This window comes from Spermophilus citellus, assembly GCF_964194105.1.
Source record: "Spermophilus citellus genome assembly, chromosome: 7".
In the NCBI taxonomy this organism is placed as follows: Eukaryota; Metazoa; Chordata; class Mammalia; order Rodentia; family Sciuridae; genus Spermophilus; species Spermophilus citellus.
In genome coordinates this window covers 154,024,349-154,049,939 of record NC_138188.1, presented here as the reverse complement: position 1 = coordinate 154,049,939, position 25,591 = coordinate 154,024,349, and the positions used below count along the sequence as shown (strand labels likewise).

The 25,591-nt window shown below is 48.8% G+C and overlaps 1 protein-coding gene across 1 annotated transcript in view; it reads right to left on the bottom strand.

The window, feature by feature from the left end:
- Positions 1-10,849: 10,849 nt before the first annotated feature.
- The window catches only part of HUNK (hormonally up-regulated Neu-associated kinase), a 100,359-nt gene continuing 85,617 nt past the window's right edge, over positions 10,850-25,591 (bottom strand). The window contains exons 9-11 of the mRNA XM_081302283.1: positions 21,617-21,664; positions 16,407-16,587; positions 10,850-13,992 (exon numbers count right to left, since the gene is read on the bottom strand). Of these exons, the coding sequence (XP_081158409.1) occupies positions 13,334-13,992; positions 16,407-16,587; positions 21,617-21,664 (888 nt within the window). The 3' untranslated portion in view covers positions 10,850-13,333. The remainder of the gene's footprint in view (positions 13,993-16,406; positions 16,588-21,616; positions 21,665-25,591) is intronic.

The following is a 25,591-nucleotide window of genomic DNA, read 5'->3' as shown; positions in this document are numbered from 1 at the left end:
CAGAATGCAACACTACAAGATGAACCGGACAACATTAAGAAATGGAGGTAGCGATTTTGATTTCAATAAGCTTCAATTCAACATTTCCAATAAGTCTGGGTAGGTAAAGATGACAAGGGAAGAATAAAGTAGATTCTAGCCAACCGTGTTGGGTCAGGCTAGGGTAGTACTGGATTAGCTTATATCCTTTATGAAGGCTCATGAAATACAACTTGGTGGAGGTTTCTGGGGTGTCTCCTTGCTGGATCACACGCAGTCCATCTAAGGACAGAATAAATATTTCTAACTCTTTGTACCACGACTGTTTGTCCATCCACTGCAGTGGCTTTCTGTGCCCCCAAAGGGGCTATGCGGCTTGTGGAAATCAAAGACTGATCTGAAGAGGAATTGTGCAGAGGCTAGACAGGGGGCGTGTGGCTTCACACCTCTGTATAAATGAGAGCCGTTTCAAGAGCAAAGGCTCTCCAATTTTATATAAACTGAAACACTGGGCACACAAGATATGTGACATGTTAAAATGGAATATTTGGAGAAAATGCCAAGAACAGACGGCCAAGACAAGCGTGATTGTGGTTGTCACAGAAAGTTTAAGGAAGGAAGGATAGGGCTATCAGTGAAGCACAAAGGACCTTCCCTGTCACTCACAAGAGCAGGGGAGATGTTGAAAAGTTCAGCCTCTGGGACGGTGAGTTTCACGCATGGAGGCTGATACGTTACATTTAGATGGAAGAAAACTTGAACACCAGAGAAATTTCTGTGAACATTTGCCAAAGATTTGGAATGATGAACCTTCAACTAAGAAGCCTCGGCATTTATTTGCTCTGGTTCTTTGAGGGAGATTTAAATATAAAAATAAATAAGTAAAAAGCACACGCATTTTTGAGAAAAAAAATAGTCACTGATCATGGAACATGGTGTTTCTATTATAACCCAGAAAAAAAGCTTCATGATTTGTAGCAGAAAACTTCCACATTGAGACTTAGAAAAAAATACCCATTTCAAAATCGAAAGTGCAGAGAATGCTAATTTGTTTTCTTAACATCAGTAACATTGTTCATGCTCAGTTCATTTCACAAAAGCAGAGAGCTGATCAGATTATTTTATGCATAAATACTAAAGTGATTAGTAAATGTTAAATACGTTTTAAAGAACTCCTGCTGTGATTCATTTCTCAGGAATGAGAATACTTTGGTCTGCCACTAACTTTCTGTCACACGATTTTTGGTGAAATAAATGATTTAATGCACTCAATCACCAGTCGATTTTGCCAGATACAATTCCAAATGACCTGCAGTCATTACTAGGTTTCTTAAATGCACCCACAAAGGAATGGGATTTGCCACTACTGGTAAATGTCAAAAGAACATGATGGACTAGAATTCTTTGGAGAAATGGTTGGTTCCAGGGCCAGGGCAAGGAAAATATTAGATGAGCCTGGAGCATCTGGTAATTTTAGGAGTTAAGGAAGTGCTCAAAAAGCAAAGGGGAGGAAAGCCTGTCCCAGGGACCCTTAGCCAGCTGGAAAGAGTGGCTCACATGCTTAGTGATATCATGCACCTGCCACATACTCCCCAGTGTGACGTGGTGAGAAGGTACTTCCACTCAGTGACATTCCTTACAAACATGCACAGCTCCAGTCTACTCACGATGACAATAACAGACAACCCCAGGCAGGGGACATCCAATAAACAGAACACAAACCAGTTATTCTCAAGACTCTCAGGAAAAACAGTACAAGACTGACTGCCTGCCCCAGACCACAAAGGAAAAAGACATGACAGTCAACTGCAATGGGGTGTCCTGGATTAGATCCCGGGGCAGGAAAATCTCATGACATTCGAATAAAGTCTGGAGTTGTGTGCACACTAATGCCCAGTGTCATTTGTTTGTTTGTTTGTTTGTTTTTGACAAATGTTACCATGGTTGGGTGAGATGTCAACAATGGAAGAAACTGGGGGAGGTGTATTTAAGAACTCTTTGAACTTTCTGCAACTTTTCTATAAAATTAAATTATTCCAAAATAATTTTTAAAAAGGTGAATTCGGTGTCAGCTTTCCACTAGTATAATACCTGAGAGCATCAACTTATAAAGAGAAAAAAAGTTATTTGTGGCTCACAGTTTTAGGGGTTTCAGTCCGTGATTGATTGACCTTGTTGCTTTGGGCCTGTGGAAGCAGATCATGATGGGATTGTGAGCTGAGTAAACCTTTCTCCTTGTGACTGGGAAGCTAAAGAGGAAGAGGAAGGGACCAGGACATCCCACAGACCCCCTTTAGGTCAAGGGATACCCCCAATGACCTAAAGATTTTCCACTAAGCCCCACCTGCTAAAACTTTCATGACCTCCCAGCTGTGCCAAGGCTGGGGACCAAGCCTTTACCTAGAGGCCTTTGGGGCCATTCAAGATCCAAACCATAGCAAACTCCAAGGGCAAAACAGAATCCCACAAAAGCATTTTGAAAGATGGTGATAGCAGGAAAACAGATGTTCAGTCTCAAGGGGATGAACTCAACTCTAATTTCTGTTCTTGTGCTGTTGTTGTGGGATTGGTCCTTCAAGAAAAAGGTGACTTTGTAACTCCTTAATACCAATCAAGGCTGAGAACTCAGATTTCTGACTCTACACAATAGCATAATGCAGCTGCACAGTGCAATAAGTAGTATTTCTATAGCACTCTCCTGTACTAGAAAGTTGAGCCTGGTATAAACTATTTAATTCTCACTTATACTCTTTCTCCAATCCCTATGTGGCAGAGGGTTCCTGATTCGATGTCTTCCACTACACGATGCTAAATGGCAATGGTGGAAAGAGAGTGGGTGTCAGGCCTTCCATCTGGAGGTTATAGGAAGACCTTTGCTAGCCTTTCATCTTTGGAAAGATAGTGGTGGAAGAACTGAGGGGAAATATGAATGGGCTGGATGTGGGGGTGATTTGGGAAATATGAATGGGCTAGATTCGGGCCAGTTGGAATCTGTGATGCCCTTCACCATAAGAAGGAGCTCAGAAGAGAGTCTCTGGAGAAATGAGATTACTGGTCTTAGACATACTGCCTTGAACGTGGACTTTCTCTGGAATTTAATAAACGTGCCTAATGCCGCAGGGTCCATTCTGTTTTGGAGATACAGTTTTGGGGTCAGCAACATGTTGATAATCTGGGCTTTGCAAAGGAATCACAAATAACCTTAAGATTTTATAAACCCTTGGTATAGCACTTTCACAGTTAAGTGACCCTCAGTTGTTTCTCTGTTCATTTCTAAAAGTCTGTCAGGAGATCATCAGACCCTGAACTCCAGCGTTGGCCTTCCCTGGCCTGCCAAACCCTCTGCGTGGTCAGATGTGGATTCTTCTCCCACTTCAAAAGACCCTAAAGTTTCCACCCAAAAGGCCATTCCTAAAATCTACTCCCCTGGACATCCCAAGACTTCACTGAGTTAAATCCCCCACCATGCCCAGGGTGCCATGCCAGGTCCAAACCTGGGTAACTTTCAGACTTGGTGACAGCAGAAGGGCCCTTTAACACTGGAGTGGGTTGAATGGTGTCTCCCTCCAAATTCATGTCCATCAGAAAGTGGCCTTATTTGGACACAGTGTCACCGCAGATGCAATTAGTAAAGATGAGGTCCTACTGAGGAGGGTGGCCAATGTCCATCCATGAGTGTCATTAGACACACACCGGGGAAAACGCCGCGTGAAGATGGAGGCAGAGAACCCCAAGCACCACTGGGAACCACAGAAGCAGGAAGTGGTGAGGAAGGAGGCTCCACAGGAACCCCAGAGACAGGGTGGCCCTGCTGGCATTTTGCTTTCAGACTTCTGGTCCCTAGAACGTAGGGGAATAAATTTCTGTGTTAAGCCACCAAGTTTCTGGTGATTTGTTAGGGCAGACCTAGGACACAGATACAGTAGAGACATCCTGCCACTCCTGGAGACACTGAATACACATGCGGACATCGGCCAGACCATATAATGTGACAAGGGGACTCTGAACCTTAGCTCTGCAGCCCTGAGCCAAACCTTTGCAGCAGTCAGGACTTGGCCAAGGGCCATCAGCTTCCCTAAGTTTTGCCCTCTTCTTTCCAACCAGAAAGAAGCCAAATAAGTTCCCCAAACTAGTCACACACCATGTCCTGCTTCTGGCCAGGTTGCCTCTAGGCTCCTCCTGTCAGCAGCCTCCCCTCAGAGCACACTCTTCCTCTACACAATGACATTGGGACAATGATACAGGCTTTACCATCCACAGCTTCCACGCTCTGTCTGCCCTTGTGTCTCTGCCAAATGCAGGTGACGGTGGCCGACTCCCTTGCACAATCAGGTCTGAGTGAACTCCTGTCTGTTCTCAGGGGATGGGCTTCATTATTTCTACACCTGGGGTTTGTGGCTGTGTTACGTTGCCAGGGCCGCTATAGTTAAACACTACAGACGAGGTGGCTTAAATGACAAATTTATTTTCTTACTGTTCTGAGGATGAGAAGTCCAAGATCAAGAAGTTGCTGGTTGGGTTCCTTCTGAGGTCTCTCTCCTTGGCGGACAGATGGCAGCCTTCTCACTGGGTCTTCACATGGGCCCTATTCTCTGACCTTGAATCCCTCGTGTGGATCTCTGTCCATCCAAATTTCCTGTTATAGGGATGCCAGTTGGGCTACTTTAGGACCTACCCTAAGGGCCTCGTTTTAATTTAGTCACTTCTTTAAAGGACCTACCTCTAAATAAAGTCTGCAGCAGGAGGGGATAGGGTTTCGATATGAAATTGGGGAGACAAACTTCAGGCTATAAACAGTGGGGAAGTGACTAGGTCAGTTGGGGTAAGAGGGCGTTGTGTGAATGCCGTCCGGATTGGTTCCATGCCTCCTTGTGAAAACTCGTTGTCCAGCTGATTGTGGACCCAGGTGGTCCGTGCACAGCACAGCTGGGAGCTTGGGCTGACGAGACTGAAATTGAGGATGACACACTCTTTCAAAGTCAGTTTCCTTTTACTTTACTGTGGAGCTTGGGTCTCCAGACACCAGCCTGATGAACAACTTGGTGTGTGGAGGGAGTGGCAAGGTGACTGTTCCGGCTTACCTGATGGTCAGCCTCATCTGGCCAAATCCCTATAGGCTCATCAAAGGAAAACAATCAAATGGATATACATGCATTTAATAGAGGTTTTACCATAGAACTGAGGTCCCTGATTCCTTAATTCTAGGGCAGTGAAGGGACCTATGTTAGAAGGATCTGTAAAGGATCTTAGTACCCAAAGTCAGGCCTTCCTTCTTTAAAAGAAATCACATATTTGAAAACTTATGCTCTGGATTAGGAGAGTATATTCTTTTCCCTTAACTGCCCCTCCAGAAATCCACAAATGTAAGCCATATAATTCCTTTTAACATTTACTCTCAGTCCATTCATGTATCCCCCTATCAGTCCATTCATCTACCCAACTATCTATCCATCCATACACCCAACCATCTCTCCAGCTATACACCCACCCAACCATCCCTCCATCCATCACCCACCCAACCATCCCTCCATCCATCCACCCACTCACCCAACCATTCCTCCAGCTAGCCACCCACCCAACCATTCACCCATCCATCCACCCAGATACATCCATCCATTCACCCACCCAACCCTCCATCCACCCAACCATTCATCCACTCACCCAACCATTTGTTCATCTATCCACCCACAGATACATCCATTCACTCACCTACCCATCCATCTACCCACCTATCCATCCATCCATCCATCCATCCATCCATCCATCCATCCATCCATCTATCCACCCACCCACCCACCCATCCATCCATCCATCCAACCATCCACCTACTCATATATCCATCTGACAATCCACCAGGGACTCCTTTAATTCTAGGTTCTCCTGGGTTAGTAAGAGGAAAACTGAGCTTGCAGACAGATGTTGCCACCAACAAACCATGAATTTTTCAGTGTATCATTTCTCCATTCAAGGCCTCAAATGCAGCCTCAGTAAATGAGGGCAGTTGCACCTGGCCCCTGCTTCTTCAAATTATTCCCCCAAAGTCCCAAAGCAGATAGGATGATGAGGGTTGTACTCATAAAACTCACACTGATTTTACACCAGTATGTGTGACCCATTCGTTTTAAGGAAAATGATTTTGTTGTTAAATTAGCAGAGTTACAAAAACCATGCTCAAGGAGCTGCACTGGGCTTCTCCAAACTCCTGGGGAATCTAGGCCCAGAGGAGAGTAAATTCCAAAGTCCCTGTGATTCTCTGACATGGGCCTGACGTTGTGAGAGAGCATGGCTCATGTAATTGAAGTGGCCGTGGGTGGGAGGGACACTGAATGGGCTATTTGGAACGCTCTGACTCAGATGACACAATTCATCTTGCAGCAGAGGGGGCGACTGCCCAGCCCGCAGCCCCACGTCACACAGTTGAGAGTAAGTCACACAGTTGTGAGTAATGGTCATGATAAGACTGGGAGCATCATTGGGCTCCACATCCACTCTAGGTTTCCCCTTGTTCCCCAGGACTCTCCCTTCTCATATGCAAATGAGCCATTTTGTTGTTGTTGTTGTTTTCTTTCTTTTTTTTTATTTTTTAAGAATCCATTCTCAAAAGAGGAAATAGGCTTGAGATGGAAAAGAACTAAAAAACTAAAAAGAAAAAACGGAACTGTACAAGGCAGGAATGAATCTGAGAGTGTGAACTCAGTGGCAAAGGCGGACTCCTGAAGCCTCGCCATGCCGTGGATGGCAGAGAGCCTGAAAATCCACCTCTGTGGTCTGAGTGTGTTCCCCAGCATGCATGTTGAAGTTCAGTTTCACTGTGAGGCATTAGGAGTGGGGGAAGCTTAATCCAACTATGGTATTTAGAGGTGGGACCCTTGGGAGGTGACTTAAACTAGATAAGGCCATTGGGGTGCAGCCCCATGGGTGACTACTATTGGTTTTATAGAAAGAGAGGCCAAGGATGTAGAAACACATGCACACTCCCTGTCTCTCACCATGTGATGCCTTGTGCCACCCTGACACTCTACCAACAAGAAGCTTGTTTTGGCCTTGGGCCAGAATCCTGAGCTAAATAAATTTCTTTTCTTTATAAAGTTAACCTACCTTAGGTATTTCATTATAGTAATGAAAAACAGACTAATACATCTACCCAAAGCAACACAAGAAGGAGTAATAAAGAGATAAGCCAGGCTCTCTGCCCACCTCCACATTCACTTAAGTCAAATCATTTGGCCAAACTGCTGACCTGTTCATTACTATTATTAACAGACCCTTCTGAGAGTCCAGAGAGCCAGCCCACGGTCCCAGACACGACAAAAAGAGTTTTATCTCTCTCTGTCTCCAAGTGGTGAATTCCTAAAGTGATCATTTGTTCTGTGTGTTGATTGTGAGTCCTAGACAGAATTTGCTAAGTGGAGAAAATATGACACTATACAGAGTTCTTGTGAAGATTAAATCAGGGCTAGCAAATCATAGCCTGGGAGCTGTAGAAATCTGCTGTGGTCTGTTTTAATATGTCTACCAAAGATAAGAATGGATTTCACATTTTTAAGTGGCTATAGTACAAAAACTAAACTGAAAAAAAAAAAAGGATATGCAACAGTCTGCTTGGTGATCCTCTAGTCACTATCTGGTTCTCTGCAGAAAACGTTTGCAGATCTCAGGGTCAAAGGAGGAAATATATTCTTGAAAATAACTGGCACACTAAGCTTAGCACTCAGGGAACATAAATAAAAGGTCACTCCCCAAATAGGAAACTTTCTAAGAGTAATTTAGTTGTCAGAAAAGGGTAAATGTATTCAGCAGATCAAACTTCTAAGGTATGTGGACTATGTAAATATTACTATTTGGCCTCCCCCCAGGACAGCCTGCTATGGCTGCCATGACAAAATACCAGAGTCTGGGTGGCTTAGACGACAGAAATGTACTTTCTCAGGGTTCTGGAGGCTGCCAATCATATCGGGTGCTGGCAGAGATTCTCCCGAGGCCTCTCTCCTCAGTTGGCTGAGGGCTGGCTGCCTTCTCCCTCTGCCACCACTGGTCTCTGCAGCGCCCTCTTTATCTCCTCTTACATGCACACTGCTCAGATCAGATTAGGTTCCACCCAAACAGCCTCACTTTAACGTGGCTGTTTAAATGCCCCATCTCCAAATACAGTGACGTTCTGAGGTACTGGGAGATAGGGCTTCAACGTCTAAACTTGGGGAGGACACAACTCAGCCCTAAAACACGCCCCTTAAATGAGGCGTTACAATTTCCCAACGCTGACCCTCTAATTTAAGAAAAGCGGCACCCACCAAGAGATGCTATAAATGGTGTCACGATGGGGCAAGGCCAGTCTAGTTGTAAGGTACCTTTAAATGTCAGGTATTTGTGACAGAAATATGATCTGTATCCCAAATAGCCATTTGCTTTCCTCATTTCCTAGCCCCTTGCTCACCGAGAAGCCCTGAAGACTAGTTGAAGCCAATGAGCTGTGAGGGGAAGTGATACGCCCCTCACAGAGCACTCAGGGCTGGTGGGAAACTCCCCAGCTCTCCCTTTCTTGCTATAGCAGCCAGAGGAGCTTCATTTTAAGTGGCTGGAGCCACAAACTGGAAGCAGCCAGGATCCCTGAGTCACCACATGGAAGATGGCTGCTTTGGAGTCAGTGAGCCTCATAAAAAATTCAGTAGGAAATAAATCTTCCTCGGGAAGGTCACAGAGATTCGGGGTTAAATATGTCACCCAAGTAAAGCCTGGTTGCCAGAGGGGAGAACAGAAATGAAGGGGTCACGGTCATGGGAAGGAGACCTGCCATGAATCCATCACCCGTTTCAGACAAGAAGCCTTGTTCTGGTGATAGGATGGCAATCTATCCTTCTCCACCTGACTGTGGCCACAGGTCTAGGAAAAAATGAATTTTTGTCACCATATAGAGTTTAAATATAAGTTAAAGCCTTTGCTTTCAAAATAGCTTTCAGGTCATTTTCTGAGTAGGGAATGCAAGCAGCTGAGGCCCTTGAATCAGAGCTATTAATTTTTTCTCCAATAGGTAACAGTTTCCTGGCATCGTCCTTTCTACAATGTGCCATCTTGTCAACGTAAACCAGTCTACTCCAGTTGATCCCCAAGGCTGCTCCACATCAAGCTATTCTATGCCCCCAGATGTGGGTCCCCAAATGCCTTATCATCTGAACACCAGCTCAGATGTGGATACTCGGTGGGGGGGGGGGCAAAGCCTGAGATGTTCCTCATCTTCCCTCAAAGACCTCTGCTCAACCTCCCCAACTCCCCCTTCCTGGATGCCCACAGGCAGCCAATCCCAGGCATCACCGTGCGTTGTGGGAACACATCCGCAGAAAAGAAGAACAAATATGTGCCCCATTTGTCTTTGGAACCAGATGTCTGAAAAGCTCCCTTGACAAAAAAAGCTGCCACAAATAATACACTCATTTACTACTCAGGAAACACGCTCCTTTCATTGAAAAGTGATGACATTAAATTGAACCAGCTCCCAGGACTGCTCTGAATTATTCTTACTGAGCCTATGGCACACGGAGGATCCTACAAAGAAAACAAACAACATAACAGACTTCCAGACCCACCCCCCCCCCTAAAAAATACATCAGTCTTGCATCCTTTATGAATTTGTCTAACTTTGTGATATGGCTATAATGCAAAATGTTTTATTGATTTCACCCAGTTAAACCCAATAGACTTAGAATGGCTAAAGTAGTAACATGCTATCAAGAGGCTGCTGCTTACCTGGGAGCTCTATCAAGGAAGACAGAGTCCAGTAAGAAAGCTATTTCCAGCTTCGATAACCTGGTGATGGAGGGTGGAAAGAGTGGGATGTTCAAGAATCTGCACGATTAGGACAGTTATTCTCAAATTGTGCAGAATCATAAGAAGCTGCACAATTTTGCACATAACTTAAAAATGAAGACTGGATCCTTGTAGGAACCTCAGAAATTCTGTTGGAATGACAGCTTCGTTTGCTGTCAACTTCACCCTCTAAACATAGTGGCCACATATAAATTTCTCTGTTCTTTGAGAGAGGAATATATGTTCCAGACCAGCTCTGATGCTAGCTCACTTGGGGACTCTGGTGTCTTGAAACTACTGGGGCCCCCCACTTTCTCTTCATTAAAAGAAAAAAAAAGGCTGTGATTGAACCAGAGATTCTCAGATTTTCTTTCTGCTCTAAAATGTTGTGATTCTTACAAGAAAATATCAAAATTAGATACTGTTCCTTTATCTCGGCGTCAATTCCATAGTGAGCTTTGTGTGGTAGAAATGGAGGCCTCTCCACTTTCTAAACATGCTATCCACTAAGCCTCATTTCATCACTGTAAAAGGGGTACGAGGCTTAAGCAAGCTGCTATGTATGAAAAACGTCTTGTGCACAGTTACGAATGAAGCAACGATTGGGACAATCCACCCAGCTAATCTAGAACCCCCTCAATCCCCTCCCATCATTCCCCACCCCTTCCTTGAGCCAGGCCTGAAGGAAGGACAATATCCAGAAGCAATGTTCACAGACATCATTCTGCAAGTGCTGTTTTCTGAGTCTCCATGGGAAATCTTGACCCCTCAACACTGTAAAATGCTGATTCATCCCGAGCTGCCATTTGCAGTGTGTCAGTGACAGAGGCTTTTGTAGACATACCTGGTGCAGGTGAAATGTGGCTGGAGCACTAGAGTAGAAAATGCCCAGGATGATTCTGTTCTTTACAATCTCCTTATTTTAAGATGTATGAGCAAATAAAGAAGCCATCATAGTGAGGAAAAAGTGTATTTCACAGTCATTATAAAAGTACATATATTTAACAATGGTGACATAAACTTACTTATGACCAAATCATACAATTACAATGGACTTTTCCTGCAAGACTTTGTGACCAGTTGACAGTTCAGTCATTCCCATCAGTAGCTACTGAAATCACAGGCACAGACTGAGGGGGGACAGTCATGGGTCAAACAGACAACACACTTTGTACTTACCAAAGGGATAGTCAAGTTTTCCATATAAATATAATAGAATAATAAAGAATTTAACATTTCTTCTTTCACTTGGTTTCATAGATTTGCCGGGTGCTCACACACACACACCAAAAAATACAGCTATTCCCTTTCCTCTCACTGGGTTCAGAGTAAACCTGAGTTCAGAGTCCAAGTTACCAGCGGCAACGCGATTCAGCTAGCGGTAGACATCTGCGGCCTTTCTTGAAGTGTGAGAAGAATGGGGAACATGTTTCTCACACACTAACGACGACACAAAAGCACACACACGTGCGAGGAAAGTAGAATGCAAGAAAGAGACATAGGGGCTACAACAAGTTCACAACACACAGGTCGGTGTCCTGCCATCTTGCGGAGCAAAGCGGTTGCAGCTGGAAGCCGCCATCTTTAAAAAAGGATCCTTCACCATCAGAAAGTCCACTTTTCATGTCAGATGGCTGGAGGTTCTGCCAGATGATTCTTTTCTTCTCTCCACTTATAAAGTTCTATTTTCAATGTGAAGTTTGGAACCCAGTCTGAAGCACATAAAGGGATAACACCAGCAGCCAGGATCCTGACCTCTTCCTAACATGTCCTAGAACTGGAGGGAGCCCCTCGAGAGGGATTAGGCAGCCCTGGGTCTTGCCTAGGTCTGCCCAGACTGGGGCATCTCAGTGGCTTCCAGCAACAGCCAATGTCTGTTTTCTCCTTGCTCAGTAAGAGTCATGAGGGGCCAGAGGAAGTCTCCACCAGGAAACGAGAAAATGGTAAAGGTCAATCTCACCACTCTCTGGCTCAGGGTTAGCTGCAGGAAAATGAAGGCTGGCTTTGCGACTCTCAAGGGACTGGCCTATTTTGGAATCACTGGAACAATGGACTGAAATGACTACCAGGAGGTGGCCAAGCAGTGGTCGATGGTCACTTTTCGCACTAGTCGAAAGTCAGAGACTCCAGGCTGTTCTGTAAGCCTGTCTCCTAAACTAACTGCTACTCAGCCCGGGCTGACTTTCCCTTGCAATTCTGCCCACGACTGAGTCCCCTGCCAAGTGCCAGGACCCAGTCCCCACGTGGAGACAGCCTCCGTCAGGCTCCAGCTGGACATGGTCAGACAACACTGGGGGCCACAAAATGCACACACACAGGGACGGCACAGTCACGAGACGGGAAACGCGTCTTTGGTTTGATCCTTGGCAAAAGGTGTGAAAACACAACACGAACTGAAACCCTGTTGGAGGGATGCTGCTTCCCTAAAGGAAGAAGCTGTCCTGTGTCTGAGTGGGCTCCTGAAAGCCTCTTCATGGCTCACAGCAAACCAGCTCAGCTCTAACCTGCACAAGATTTCTGGGCAACCTAAAAACTGGTACCTTCTTGTTGAATTCTGCCACCACATCCTTTCTCTGTCTCTAAAGAACCAACTGTCACCGTGTTCTACGCCTTCCGGAAGGATCAAGGTTCTGTGGATGCAATGGGATGAAGACAGGCTGGCTGGGTCCTGCCCCCTCTTACAGGCCATCATGGTCCCACACCACAGAAGACACCACCCCAGCCAGCCCTCCACGCTGAATCCTCTCATGAAGACATTAACTTGGTGGAACTGCTTTTCATCTCTCATCTGGGCTTTTAAAAATTATGCAATATTGATTTATCAACATGATATAAAGAAAAATCTCTTTGGACAAGATCATTCAACCATCAGAAAGTTTTGACCAAATAAAATTAAAACCTGCTTAAAAACTCTGCTTGGGAATGAGTGTTTCTGTCAGTCTTTTCCTTCTAGAGTTCATACTGTTGGGTTCCATCCTTTTCTGAGGCTCTGCCCCGTCTTCCTCTGGGGTTCCTAGGGCCCAGTGCTCTTGGTCACAGCTTCTGCTAGGTTGTAGGGATTGGATGCTCGGAACAGATTCCGGATGAATGACCTTGTGACACTACTGGTCCCCGTGAGACTGTGACCCACAGCTGAACAGAGAGCAATCCACTGGGAGGCATGCATGTAGCACAGAGTGAAGAAAGATCTGGTAACAGTCTATAGATCTGAGTGGCCCAGAAGGTCAGAGTGTGGTTTTCGGCCCCGAGTCCAGCAGGGGTTCACGGAGGAGGCTTGGTGAGTGGGCGGGAGGAAGGAGGGTCTGAGACTGGAATTGGAATGGGCTGCCTCTGTAGCTGACCCTCCTAGTGATTTCTCGCACCTCGGGGGTCCCTAAGCAAGGCTGGGTGGTGCAGGCTTTGGGTCTGTGGATTTTGGCGGATCCACAGGTGAGATACTGCAGGGCAGAGCGGATGAGGCCGAGGAGGACGCTTCTGCGAGGTCTTGGTTCAGACGTGTGGAGCCCTGTTCCATTGCTTTCCTTACAGAGGCTCAGAATCTCACGGACCCAGGTTAACACTGACCCTTGACCCCATCAGCCATGTCAAAAGAAAGACTTGTGGGGGCTGAGGGCTGCAGCGGGGGCATGCTGGCCTCCAGGGGCCTCTCTGCACAAGGCTGCAGGCTCTGGTGCCGCTTCCTCAGCATCTGTCCAATGCCCATCATGGGGAACCTGCCCCGGCTCTTCACACAGTTGGGGCTCCCCAGAGGCTGAGTGTGACCGTTGCTGGGAACTGGAGGTGGGGAATACACGCCCTCCTCCTTGGGTGGGCTGTTCTTATCTTCATGAGCAAAGGAGACCAGAGTGTGATGCAAAGGAGTCTGCAGAGGTGACGTGCTTGCAGACAGCAGCCCTGGGGACAGAGTCCTCTCACTGGAATTCCTGCGAGCCAGGCTCACAGGTGAGTTCAGAATCCTATAGTGATGGGAAGGGGACAGCAGTTCTAGGTGGTCGTCACGGTCCACAGACTCAAAGGAGCGCACCATGTCCAGCATCAGGGGATCTTCCTTTGGCGGGATGCTGGCACTCCCAGGCCCTTGCTGATGGGGCTCCGGCTTCTTTAAAATCCTGGGGGTTCTGGGGGGTGGGATGGGGATAAACTCCATGGAGGAAGAAGCCACACAATTGGAATCAGTGGTTTTGCGGAAAATGTTTCGACAGCCGAAGGAATCTGCACACCCAGAAAACAAAACCATTAAGACAGCCACAGAGACGGGGACGCGGCCCCTCTCCCGCCTGCACTGTCCCCCAGTCTGGCTGAGACGCTGAGCACATGGTGGGCAGGAAGAAGAGGAAGCAAAGGACTCAGCCACGGCATCTGATGGTCCCACAGAGGCCGTGACAGTCCTTCTAGATGCAGGAAACAGAAGGCTGGTGACGGAGGCCCCAGCTTAACATCTTATTCCCGTTTTGGTGGCTTAAAATGCTAGACCCTGTCAAAGGACCTCTGAATAAAAAAGGTGCACCAGCCTGACGGGACAAGCCTGGAACTTGTGGAAACACAGGAAGCGTGGCTCACTGAGCACCACAAACCTGTCCTCAGACACTGACACGGGAAAGACTATTTCCCCGTGTATATTTTTAGAAAATTTATCATGTAAAAAATATACAGCAGAAAATGTATCATCTCAATCACCTTTTAGATACAGTTCAGTAACGTTAAGGACACTCGCATTGTTGGGCCACCAATCCCCATGCACCATTTTCACCTTGCAGATCTAATCCTCTGTGCCCAGGATAAACGGGGACTCCCATTCTCTCCTCCACCCCTGGTAACCATTCTACCATCTGCCTCTGCACACCTGACCACTCGAGGAATCTCCTGTGTGGAGCATCTGTTCTTCTGTGACTGGCTCACTCCACTTAGCCTCATGTCCTCAGGGGCCACCCACGCTGCAGCATGTGTCAGGACTTCCCTCCTTCATGGCTCCCGCATGACTCTGATCCCCACGAAGCCTCAGCCCATTCTGAACAGGGTAGTTCAACCATCAGCCAGTCCCCGCATTTTCCATCTCAAGTTGGCACAGACTACGCCAGAGAAGAGAGGGAACCCTCCCCCCCAGAGTTGGAGCCGAGGGAAATAAAGCCAAGTTCCTGCTCCGTGGTAGCGTCTATCTTCTACGTAACCGTCTGCAGGCTCTGTGGAGGCTTAGCTGCAGGTGCCAGCTGCTGCCCATGGGGAGAGATGTGGGGAGCAGCGGAGGGCACTGTATTTCTCCTTGCCTCCCATAAATAAACCCACAGTCACCAAAATAAATCTCCTCCTAGATGCACACGGCCCTGAGGCCCATCAGCAGGAAGGAGTCAGGTTTTGTTCATCAGGGAGGCCTCCAGTGCTACCAGCTGGCCAGAGAACACGGCCTCCCTGCAAGGAGTGCTGCCGCTCTGCACCAAGAAGGCAGGCGGCTTTGGGTGGAGCCAGGACAGTGGCTGCTGTCATCCATGAGTCCACTACTGCCCAGCAAGCCTCAGTTGACCTCAGCTGGCTATGGCCCTCGCTGAATTTTGGTTTCTTTATATTTGAAACAAAAGGATTAGACAGTGGGACCTCTATATCCCCTTGGTAACAAAAATCTCTCCTTTCCCTCATGGCTGTGAGTCAGGAGGCCCCTGGCTCCTGTGTCGCTGCTCTTAGCATCTCCAGTGTGTTAAGCCCGCACCTGGTGAGCTCTCCTACTTCCTCCCACGCCCATCCTAAAGGTTGCAGACCCACACTTATTATTTATCTGCAATGGGCTGGATTCCAAATCAAGCAGAGGCCTACATGTGTATCTCACTTTATCTACTTGGTAGCTCTAACAGGTGGGAGCTGTTACAGGGAAGGGCACCACCAGTGAGGACCCAGGGTCTGTGAGCAGCAGAGCTGGGCTTTGAACTCAGGTCCGAGCATCCTACCTCTACCAGTAGCCCAGACTCAGTCACACTGCCATGCCTCCCTGGGGCCACTTTTCTGATAAAGGTTCCAACAAAACCATGTCCCAGTCTAGGCTTCCACCCACCACTCTCTGCTCCATCTCTGTTCTTGCACCCTGATCTCTGCTCCTGCAGCCCAGTCTCTTCTGCAATACTATGCACCATCCCTGGCTCCAGAACACCATGTGTTCTCCACAGCCCCACTTCTGACCACGCATACCTATTCCTACACCCATTCTTTACTCCTTAATACCTTATAGCCTCACCTCTCGTCCCACAGAACCATACATCCCAATCTCCACTCCTAGAATACCTTGACCCTAATCTCTGCTCCTATAGCCCCATGTGCCCCACTCTCTGTGCCCACGGTACCACACCCTCCAACGTCTGCTCCCACAATACCATACCCCAGCCTCTGCTCCTGCAATACCATTTGCCCCAATCTCTGTTTCTATATTGGCCCGAACCCTGTTTTCTCAATCCTTCCTGTACGGGTGGCTAATCCCCCACGGCTTGGCCCTCGACAGTTCTCCCGTTGCCTCAAACATGGGACAGCTGCGTTCCCAAGGGCACATTAATCATCTCTGTCCTGGGCCTGCACCGCCACCTGTGAGGGGAGCACAGGGGACCACAGCTCCACATGAGTGCCGAGAGGGGCCCCAGCTGAGCTACCTTTGTCGGGGAAGCCAGACTTGGAAGCCTTGCGGTCCTTGAGCAGCACCTTGGTGTTCTGGATCTGCGTGATGAGCGAGGCGGAAGGCTGTCTGTACGAGGGTGGGTTCTTGTCCATCTTCTTGGCAAATGGCCGATGAAGAAAATCCCCTCGTTTTTCTTGTTCTTTGGGCTTTTTGTCCTTCAAATCAGAAGCAAACGTACATGCTCAGACACACAATGGGATTCCTCTTTGGAAAACCAACCAAGGAGACTGGAGAATCTCCAGCTCTTCCCGCCGTGTGCTCTCAAGGGCATGTTGAATGAGGGAAGGACTGAGGCCCAGGACCAGCTGATACTGGGGCCTGCGTCCCTCCGCCTGGGCAACAAGGGCCCTCGGCTGTCTCCAGCTCCCTGGCACTGTGACGTTTCGAGGTGTCCCAGCGAGGGTGAGGCCTCACTTAGGAGGCCTGTTATCCTGGCACAAGCTGAAGGAGCCAGAGCGAAGCAGGTCAGGACTTATGGGAACCTCCCATCTGCATTTAAAGTGGCGCCCTGGGATTCTGCACACAGGGGCAGCTTTGCAGGTTGAGGTACAGCTGTTTCCATCTTAATACCAGGTCCTGATTATTCAGTCAAGCCAAGGAGGCCCTCAGGACAATGGGGCAACTATGCAGCCCCATGGGGTCCTGGGGCGGGGGGCTCTGGCCCTTTGCACCTTCAAGCCTATGAGCACTTACTTGAGAATCTAAAACTTGCATGTGCATCACCAGTTTTTGCTCTACATTTTACCCATATGCAACTAGATTATCATCCTTCCGATGGGAGAGAAATTTGACTATTTGATGTATCTTTAGCTCCACAGCCGCGGCCATAAAACTAGGCACTTAGAGAAAGCATAATAAATAGTTATTGAAATTTTTTTGAAAAAGGTCAGCAGAGGCTGAGCTGATTAAAATTAATCAAGTTCAAGTTTCTGGGAAGGATGATGCCACTAAGAAGAAGCTTGATGTTTACTGTTAAACACACAGTGGCATCCCTGACCTCGCCCCGGGTGAGGGAAAAAGACATATTGCCACATTTTTGCCTCCAACTTCAAGAGCATTTGCAATTCAAGAGAGCTCATCTATTTTTCATTTCTGTTACTGAAAAGCTTCTCAAGGAAACTTCTGCACTTTTATAAAAGTGCCTTTCCAATAAGAACTTTTAGCGCCTTTGCAGAGCAGGCAAATTTTTCGTGGGAAAGAACAACAGGGGACAAAGGGAAATGGGGACGTGGAACCTTCAGAGCCCCTTGGAGGGACAGGAGATCCCTAAGGATCTAACCCTTAGCCAAAGTGGCTTGTCCCCAATGGAGGGGCAAGGTGGGACCAAAGGAGAGGTGAAACTTCCTCAGCACCCTAACTGTCACCACTGGCCTTGGACGGGGACACACACAGCCGTGTGCTGCACCAAGCGTGACCTGCAATGAGACTGTTAGCCCCTTTAGAAACAAGGAAATGGCCTGGGTGGCTGAATAATTCACCAAGAGCAGGCTGAACATGGAGACTGCCCAAACCCTGAGGTGGGCGCGGTGATGGCCTCACTCCACACAGCCTGCAAGTCCTGGGGTGGGTCGGGCGATGCCAGGGGTGCAGAGAAAGCCGCCTGCAGTGGTGCCCAGAGGCAGGCAGCCAGCTCCCGAGAGCCACACGCATGCCGGGAGAGGCATGTGCTCTGGGTCTCCATCTGGTGCTATGGTTCAAATGTCCCCTCCATACCCATGCTCAGATTTAATTGCCACTGTCTCAGTATTAAGAGGCGGGACCTTTAAAAGGTGACCCGGTCAGAGGCACTATCCTCCTGCCTGGATTACGGTCGTGACTGCAGGAGTGGGTTAATTATGGCTGCAGCAGGTCAGTTAACCTGCGAGTGGGTTAGTTATCACAGGGGTGGCGTAGCTGTCTGTCGCAGGAGTGGGCTCCTAATGAAGGATGAGTGCATTCAGCTGTTTTCCTCTTGTCTCTTGGAAACACTTCCTGACCACGTGACGCCCTCCACACGGCACAGTGTGGCGCAGAGGCCCTCACCAGATGCTGGATCAAGCTCTGAGACGTCCCAACCTCCAGAAATGTAAGGAATACACCTCTGTTCTTTAACGATGACCAAGTCTCTGGTATTCTGTCATAGCAGCAGAAAATGGATTAAGATACGGGGGAAGCTACCAAGGGGACCATGTGCTCCAGGTCACCCTGGTCAAGGCCAGCAGAGGACAATCACAATTTTTAATTGTTTTCTGCTCCTTTGTTTCCATGAAACAAGAGCAGGCCTCCTCTAAGGCAGAGGAGAACATCCTTTCACACACACATCCCTACCCAGGATCCAAGGGGGCACGACTGGTCCGACCTGAAAAGTCGGGCAGAACTTCTTCCTTTTGCTTGTTCTCTCTGTTTTTATATGAAACTCACCATTTCTACTTTAAGAAGGAAAAGACCCCAAATGTACTTTTGTGATATGTTTTTGAAACAATACTTGGTAGAAAAGATCAAACTACATTCACCCTTTTGGGGATTGTTTTTTAAAATGATCAGCAAAGTCTCCCTCAAGCTGTTCTGTGTCCCCGTGACTAGAGAGCTGCTGGCGGTGACAGGGGTCCACTTCAGCTCCTTTCCAACCCTCCTGGGGTCTCAAAATCTTAAAGCTCAATCACAACATTTCTGGGGTCAGCATGGCCATCCGGATCGAGTTCAGTAGCACCGAGAGGCATCCAAGGCCTCCTGAGAGTTTGCTGTGGAAGGAGACCAAGGTTGGCCTGGAAGACCAAAGTTCTCCTGTAACCAAGGGATGTGTGACCACAAGCAGAAAGACCTCTACAGGAGCAGAAGGAAGGGCAACTTCACTGCTGGACAGAAAAAGGCTAAGGCCACTCTTGCTGCACTTGACCCCAGGATCCTGCACCCTGGCATGTCCTCTCCAACCCCCCAGAACATCCTTCCCCAGGCTAAACAAAATCAGTGATTTCATAGTAACTGGTTTCTAGGAAAAGTGAAGAAGAATTCACTGCTGACCACTCCCCGAGGGGGACAAACCCTGCATCAGCCCATGCAGAAGGGTCACTGCCCAGAGTCAACGTGTTTGTTTATAACCAGCTGCGCCCACTGCCCTCCGAGCAGGTTACCAACTGCAAGGAGCGCCCAATTTTACCTTTGCATCTGCATGGCCTACTTTCTCCAGAAGAAACTTCCTGGGGAGCAGGATGCTAAACTGCCTTATGTAACAGGAAAAGATCTTCAGAGGGACTAATTACACTCCCCCTTTCACATGCATGCTCCCTACCCAGCAGTGCTGCAGCCTGTGGTGACCTGGCTTCCCTCCATTCTCCTGGCCTTGCTCCCCAGCACCCACGTGGGCCTGGGGGCCGGCAAAGGGCTTCAAGCTCTTGGCTCTGAGAACATCTCCTTTGCACCCCCATGGCAGATCAGAGAAGCCCCAGATGCAAGCCACACACAATACAGCTTCTCACTTTCTAGAAACTGTTTGCACCCTCTAGAAATGTGCATGGACATCTACGAAACCGAATGATTGGGAAATATGGGCCCATAAGGATTATCTGTCCCTGACTCTTTTAGTGTCTTGTATTATTTCATGGGGGAAAGGAAATGGGGGTGATGGTCCCCTGGGCTTCTAGAGGAAGACCTGTGTAGGCTCATGCAGCCAGTGAGAGGAGGAGGCCCAGTCCTCCGCCTCTGAGGTCTGAGCTCCAGAGAGGTGGCCCCCTTGGACTCTTCCCCTACAGCAGTGCCACTGGGGGCGTGACAGCCATTTTTTAATGACTCTAGGCTCCTGGAGCTCTCAGGATCCCAGCCATGGCGGCAGCTGGGCGGTCTGGAAATCTAGAACCTATCCCTGGTCCTCTCTATAACTTGCTGGGTGACCCTGGGGCAAGTCACTTCACCTTGAGAGAAGTGTTTCCCAGTCTGCAACAGAAAGTGTGGTCCCGCCCCACTCGGTGAGGATAAGCAAGAATCCCCACTACACCTGCTTCACTGTCTGAACAGCAAAGGCACCGACTTAAGAAGGATGGATGCTCAAGACGGATGGATGCTCGGAGCCTCCCGTCACCCCAGGCTGGGGAGGAGCTGCTGCCTGGGAAACTGAAAACAGGCTATGACAGCGCTTCTGGCAGCAGCACCCTGTGGGCTGAAGCCGGCTAAAGCTGCCTTCCTGAGTGACTATAAGGTCCAGCTCACCAGGGGCTTTTCTGGAGCTTTCTGACGGGCAGCCTCAACCAGCTGTTGGGAGCAACAGAACCAGCTGTAATCACTACCACCTGGGATGGCCCAGGGCCCACGTGGCATTGGCTGGTTGGTTTTGGTTCCTTGCTGCTCATCACATAATGGAAAGCATGGCTTTGCCACAGGGAAAAAAAAAAAAGCAAGAGTGAATTCATAAAAGGGACTTGGGGCATAAATTAGGCCACCAAGCCAGGAAACGCTGGACTGTTGCAAACCCCACTCCATATACAGTAAACAGGCATGAACAGCTGGGTGTGGTCATGCAAGACAATGAAACTATCACAGCTCAGCATAGAAAGCACCGATCTGAGGGGACTCAGATAAACCCACCCACAACAGGTCAATCCAGGATAAGGACAGGCATGCAGAGTGTCTGCTGTCCTGGGCAGAGACTGAGCAATCCGTAGGGACCCTTATGTGATGGTTAATTTCATGTGCTCACTTGGCTAAGTCAAGTTTGGTACCCAGCTATTCAGTCAAATACCAGACTAGATGTTCCTGCAAAGGCAGTTTTAAGATGTGTTAACATTTAAATCAGCAGATATTAAGCAAAGAGATCATCTTCCATAATGTGGGTTGGTCTCATCCAATCAGTTAAAGGTCTTAAGAAAAAAAGAAAGAGGTCTTCTGGAAAATGTAATTCTGTTTCTAGATGCCTTTAGACTTGAAACTCAGCACCAACTCTCCTAGGTCTCGGGCCTGTTGACCTGCTCTGCAGATATCAAACTGGCCAGGCCAGAATCACACGAGTCAACTCCTTAAAATGCATCTCAATTTCCCCCCGCCCCTCCCCCCCATATATATCCCCAAATGTGTGTGTGTGTGTGTGTGTGTGTGAGAGAGAGAGAGAGAGAGAGAGAGAGAGAGAGAGAGAGAGAGGGAGGGAGGGAGGGAGGGGAGATATGTCTGCCTCTCAGGGGACCTTGACTAATTACTCAGAATCCACCATGCTCTTACCTGCACAGTATGGAATTCAAGGTCTCTGGTCCAGGTGTCCAGGGAGGCCTGTAAAAAGCAGCATTTTTCAGGAATTGAAGCAGCTGTATCTGCTATTTATTCCCTAAACCCTCCTCCCTACAACTTCCCCTATAGCTCTGATTGAATATTATTCATTTCAATGTTTATAGAAAAAAAATTTAAATCTCTAAGTCATAGTGGCAGTAGGCAGCAGATGTCCTAATTCAAGTGCTGGAAAAATTGTTTAGGTAAACTTTTTATTAAAAGCTGAGACAAAGAACAAAAGAGGGCTCCGAAAAGAGGTAAGCAGCTCGTTTCTTAAACAGCAAAAACACTCCCAGGAATAGTGGCCAGGTCGAGAACCACAACCCAGCCAGCAGCTGGGAGGGTCTCCCCATGTCTTCTCCCAGCCTCTCTGTCCCCAGAAGGAATCACCAACCTGAGCACCAACAGCGCAGCTTGTTTGACCTGGTTCCAAACTTTACTTTAAGAAGTTATATAGACTTGAAGTGAACACGAAGTGAACGTTTAATTATTCACCTTTAAACTTCGAGTGCATGTTGGGAGTTCAGTTACACTCACTCAAAATTTACATGTTCAAGTTCTCACCCCCAGGATCCCAGAATCTGGTCTTATTTGGACGTAGGACTTTTATAGAGATAATCAAGTTAAAATGGGGTTATTAGGGTGGACCCTGATGCCATCTGAGTGGGGTCCTCATAAGAAGAGGAGGACCCCATGGGAGAGACCATGGTGGCCACGTACAATCCAAGGAATGCCCAAGATGACCAGCAGGTCTTGGAGCTTGACCGAGGGAGAGAGGCCCAGAGCAGATCCCCCTTGTAGCCCTCAGGAGGAACCAACCCAGCCGACGCCTTGATCTTGGCCTCCCAGCCTCTAGAACAAGAGGCAATGCATTTCCGCCCAGTGGAGGTATTTGTCACAGCAGCTGGATCACAATAAGCCCTTCCCCTCCCTCCTGCACAATTTTTCTTCCAAAAACCCCAATGTCACATCGTAGAGAAGACCTCCTACTTCTGTTTCACGTTTTCTATAAAGCAACACTACTTTTTTTTTTTTTTTTTAACAAGACTGACTTTGGGCTCCACACAGCTTTAACAACCAGTTAAAATAAAAAATGCTGCCTGCAGCCCCACCTCAACCTAAGTTCTGTCCTCTACAGTCCCCTTTTGCGGAAGAGGGTCCCTCAGGCAAACACACACACACACACACACACACACACACACAGGTGTTTTAAGGTGAAATACACATCCCACTTTTACAAATACAATCTCTGCCTTCCACAAGAAGAAGAAATAGAAGGGTAAGTCTTCACATCACAGCACTGGAATCCCAAGGGGGAAGTTTTTTTAAATTCAATTCAGCTCATTTGTCTCCTAGGAGAAAAAGAACTGGAATGAATAGGAAAGAAGAGGCCATTCTTGTACTCAGGGACAGAGCCTGATGACATCCTTGGGGGATATGGACCCTGAGTCACACCCCAGTCACCTGCACACGACCTGCAACTTCTGTCCACAACGCTCCCTGTCCCCATGCCCTGCCCCACCCATGCAGGGTCACCTCTCCTCCTGGGCCAGCCAATGGCAACTAACTGGTGGGAGCCCGAGGCTGTGAGTGGCTTTACCAGGAAGGCTGGGTCCTCTCAGACCTTCTGAACGCTTTTTCTAACAAGCCCCATTCCACTTTCTAGGCTCCAACCGAGACAAGTTGTGCCATCTAGTAATAGCCTGTAATCTAATTAGCAGAAGTATCGCTGCCGTTTGGAGAAAACAAATGGATCATAGAAAATTGAAATGCTGTTTGCCCATTAGTGTTCCTATTTAAATCCTAACCGTTCAATATTTCAACAAATGTTTAAAACGTTCAGCATGTGTCTCTGGGCCAAGTAAAATAATCACCAGAGAAAAAGGATTTGAATGAAAGAAGGGGCCATTTCGCATCAGGATTCTGGCACTTTCAGACAAACACTGGGGCTGAGGATCGCGCCAAGGGCGTCAGCAAGGAGACTCGGGGCTGCTCAGGACACGTAGATTGGGCACTTGCTGCAGCTAAGTTTGCAGTGTTATTTGAATTAAACACAAACCAACAGGCAGGGAAGCTTACCAGTTAATTCTGCATCCCCCCGACTCCAGCTTGAGTGCCACGCTCAGTGCGGGTGACCAGGAGAGGCCCCACCCTGCCTCAAGACAAGGCCATCTGGTGGTAATAATGCCTCATGGGCCACACCTTCCCCCTCACTTTAATCCCCGGGGTGTCCCACCTGAAACCTTCCACCTTCTCCAGCTGCTTCCCCCAGTCCTATCCATTTCCCAAGACTTGGGACAAGGCTCCCTGGATTCTCTGATCTATTCATTTATCAAGTATTTATTGAGCACCTACTAGATGCCAGGCATCATGTAGATGCCAGAGATACTGACCTGATCCTTGTTTTATGGAACTCAGTCCAGAGTGGGACAGAGACATTGACCAAATAATCCCCAAACAAATGAAAAACTGCTCATGCGAACAGCAGAATGCAGAATGTGGAGTGACAGCCGCCGAGGAGGGTGGACAGAGATCAGGGGACGGCAGGGGTCAGTGGGGAGCTGAACTCATGTTGGGGTCTGAGGATACATGGACGCTGGCTGGGAAAGAGGGGTGGGGAGAAACTTCTAGAAGAGGGAACAGTGTGTGCACAGCCCTGGCAGGCAGAGGAGGCACAGCAAGCCTGAAGGGCCAGGGTGGCAGGCACAGAGCAAGCAGCAGGGGATGGGGCTGGGACATCAGGCAGAAGCTGACCCACAGAGATGGCCCTGCCAAGGGTCCACCTTCCAGGAGAAGGATCCCCCTCGGGCTTCAAGCAGGGGGTGACATGATTGACAAGATGCCAGCAGAGGGTGAAAGCTCGATCTGGCTGCTGTGTGGGTAAGAGGGTGGGGGGCAGCCATCGGGGAACCCAGGGAACAAGGGAGGAGACTGCAGAGGGGCAGGGCAGAGGCTGGGACCAGGCGGGGGACAGGGACAAGAAAGCAGAGGAGAGACTTAGGAGCCCAATCAGCCGAGGGGCTGGCTCTGGGGATAAGGAAAAGAGAAAGCTTTAAGAAGGTCTTTCAGGCTTCTGCCCCGTGTCCCTGGGGAGGACAGGGCTGCCGTGAGGATGCGTGGGAGGACAGCTTGCTTCTGGGCACACTAGATTTGAATCATCTTCACTCAGGCAAGAGAGGTCACATGTGGTAGGAACTGGCCAGGGGGCTGGGGCTCCGGTCCCCACACATCCCTGCTCGTCTGCTTTCCGCCCGACGGCCACGTGGGAGCTGGTGGCTCAGCCCCTGCCAGGCAGGACCCACCCTCCAAAAGCTCCTTCCACCCCGTCGTCCTGTGCCCCACAGCTGGTCTCAGATGAAGGAGGCATCAGCCCAGGGACAAGGCTTACCCTGGCTCCGCCTCCGGCCCTACATATCCTTCCACCAAGGCCATGCTCGCTCTCCTCTACCCCAGCAGCCTGACCCAGAGCCCGAGGCACACCGTCTTGCCACCCCTAACCCACGCCATCACTCTCCTCCTCCTCCACTTCCACAGGGCTGGCCATCCCCACACCCTCTGGGCATTAACTGCCGGGCCAGCTCTGCTCAGGTCTGCATGCCACCCTCTCCATGCCACAGTCTCCCTGACATGGGTCCCCCCTGCCTCTCCTCCCTGGCCATTCCTCATCACCATCTTTGCCCCTTCCCTCTGGCCCCTCACTCTGTACAGGAAGGGCAGCCATGCCATCGCCCCTTGCCCGGCGCCTGGGGAAGAGCCCTGTCCCAAGCTCCCATCAATTCACACAGGATCATCTCGTCCTGGGCACAGCTAGACCCAGTGAGCCCCAGAGAGAATCCTTCGCAGGCAGTGTGCAGGACTCAGGGGACCAGGAAAACCTAACCAGAGAAAGGAACGGGAAGTGGCCGGGCAAGGAAGATCCTTTTTGATGTC